General features: G+C 34.3%; 1 protein-coding gene across 1 annotated transcript in view; it reads right to left on the bottom strand.

Annotated features, from left to right (window-relative positions):
* Positions 1-764: 764 nt before the first annotated feature.
* The window catches only part of LOC105272587 (chymotrypsin-1-like), a 15,294-nt gene continuing 14,841 nt past the window's right edge, over positions 765-1,217 (bottom strand). Inside the window, exon 5 of the mRNA XM_011314778.1 lies at positions 765-1,205. Within this exon, the coding sequence (XP_011313080.1) occupies positions 903-1,205 (303 nt within the window). The 3' untranslated portion in view covers positions 765-902. The remainder of the gene's footprint in view (positions 1,206-1,217) is intronic.

Genomic DNA, 1,217 nt, shown 5'->3' with positions numbered 1-1,217 from the left:
GAGTTGAGGAGTTATTGCCGTTATGTTTCAAGTTTTGAGAAAATATACTGTTTCTAGATTTCATCATTATTCGATGACTGACAAATTTTCATAATCGCGGGTTTATTTTTCTCAATCTTTGGTGGATTTTTGTGATCTTTTGGCAAATTGATGAATGTATACGAAGAAATAAATCATAATATAAAAAAGAGAAAGGAAATCGATCTCCAAATATCTCGAATGACCGTAAAATTAGGCCCGTTAGGCGGAACGGGCGGTTCCGTTAAAAAAAAACGGTACAGTAAATTTTACGGAATTCATTCCTAAATTTTCTTAACCGTATGGTACTTATTTTTCCGATTTCACCGTTCGCCTCACGTTTACGTTTCAAACAGTCATTTTTACGTAATTTCTCACGTACTTTTCCCAGTATTTTTCTCTCCGTGTAGGTAAATTCATCCATAGTGATGAAACTTCGTGGGACATTGAATAATAATAAAACTTAAAAATTGAATATGTTTTCACATAAATTTTATCAACCGCTTCCTAGAAATGTTTAAAAAAATGAAAAAATGGAAAGATATCGAAAAATTATCGTTGACATTTCCAGTTAAAGAACTTGAACTTGAACACTAATTTAATATTCAGATGACTTTGTGAGGAAAATTCAAAAAAATGTTTAACAATGTAAATAAATTCGACTTCACCACGAATTTTTTTTTCTCAAATACTTCCTAATGTCATCAAATTTAAATTAAATTTAATCATTATGTAATTATATGTAATTGACCAAAAAACTCTTCCCACGATTTGACTTTTATTGATCTTATCGTAAAGAAGATAAATGGAAATCATTCAATTCATTAGATGCTCACACCAATGTTCCCTTCAGTTTCAATCGAATTTTCACATGGGTCTTCACTTCATGTGGAGGTAGTTCTGACAGTTCCGACGTGATCGATAATCCATTGAAGATATCCAGAAATCCTCGTGTAAACATCTGGCCAATCGAGGCTACAGGGAATAGCGTACGACGCAATTCCGAGTTGTGCTCCTTCAAAAATCAGGGGCCCCCCTATGTCCTCGAAGCAGAGGCCCGCGGTGCTATTAAAATAAGTACAAACATGTTTTTCAGTGATATACCCACGCCGATCCTTTTTGCACTCCTCATTAGAAATAATTGGGAGATCGATCTCATGGAGTTTGTCGCTCAGCAAAAGATTGTCCTGGAATTCAAC

The sequence above is a fragment of the Fopius arisanus genome, unplaced genomic scaffold (assembly GCF_000806365.1).
Source record: "Fopius arisanus strain USDA-PBARC FA_bdor unplaced genomic scaffold, ASM80636v1 scaffold00210, whole genome shotgun sequence".
Taxonomy (NCBI): Eukaryota; Metazoa; Arthropoda; class Insecta; order Hymenoptera; family Braconidae; genus Fopius; species Fopius arisanus.
The sequence above is the reverse complement of the archived record's forward strand: the minus strand, read 5'-3'. Positions and strand labels throughout refer to the sequence as shown.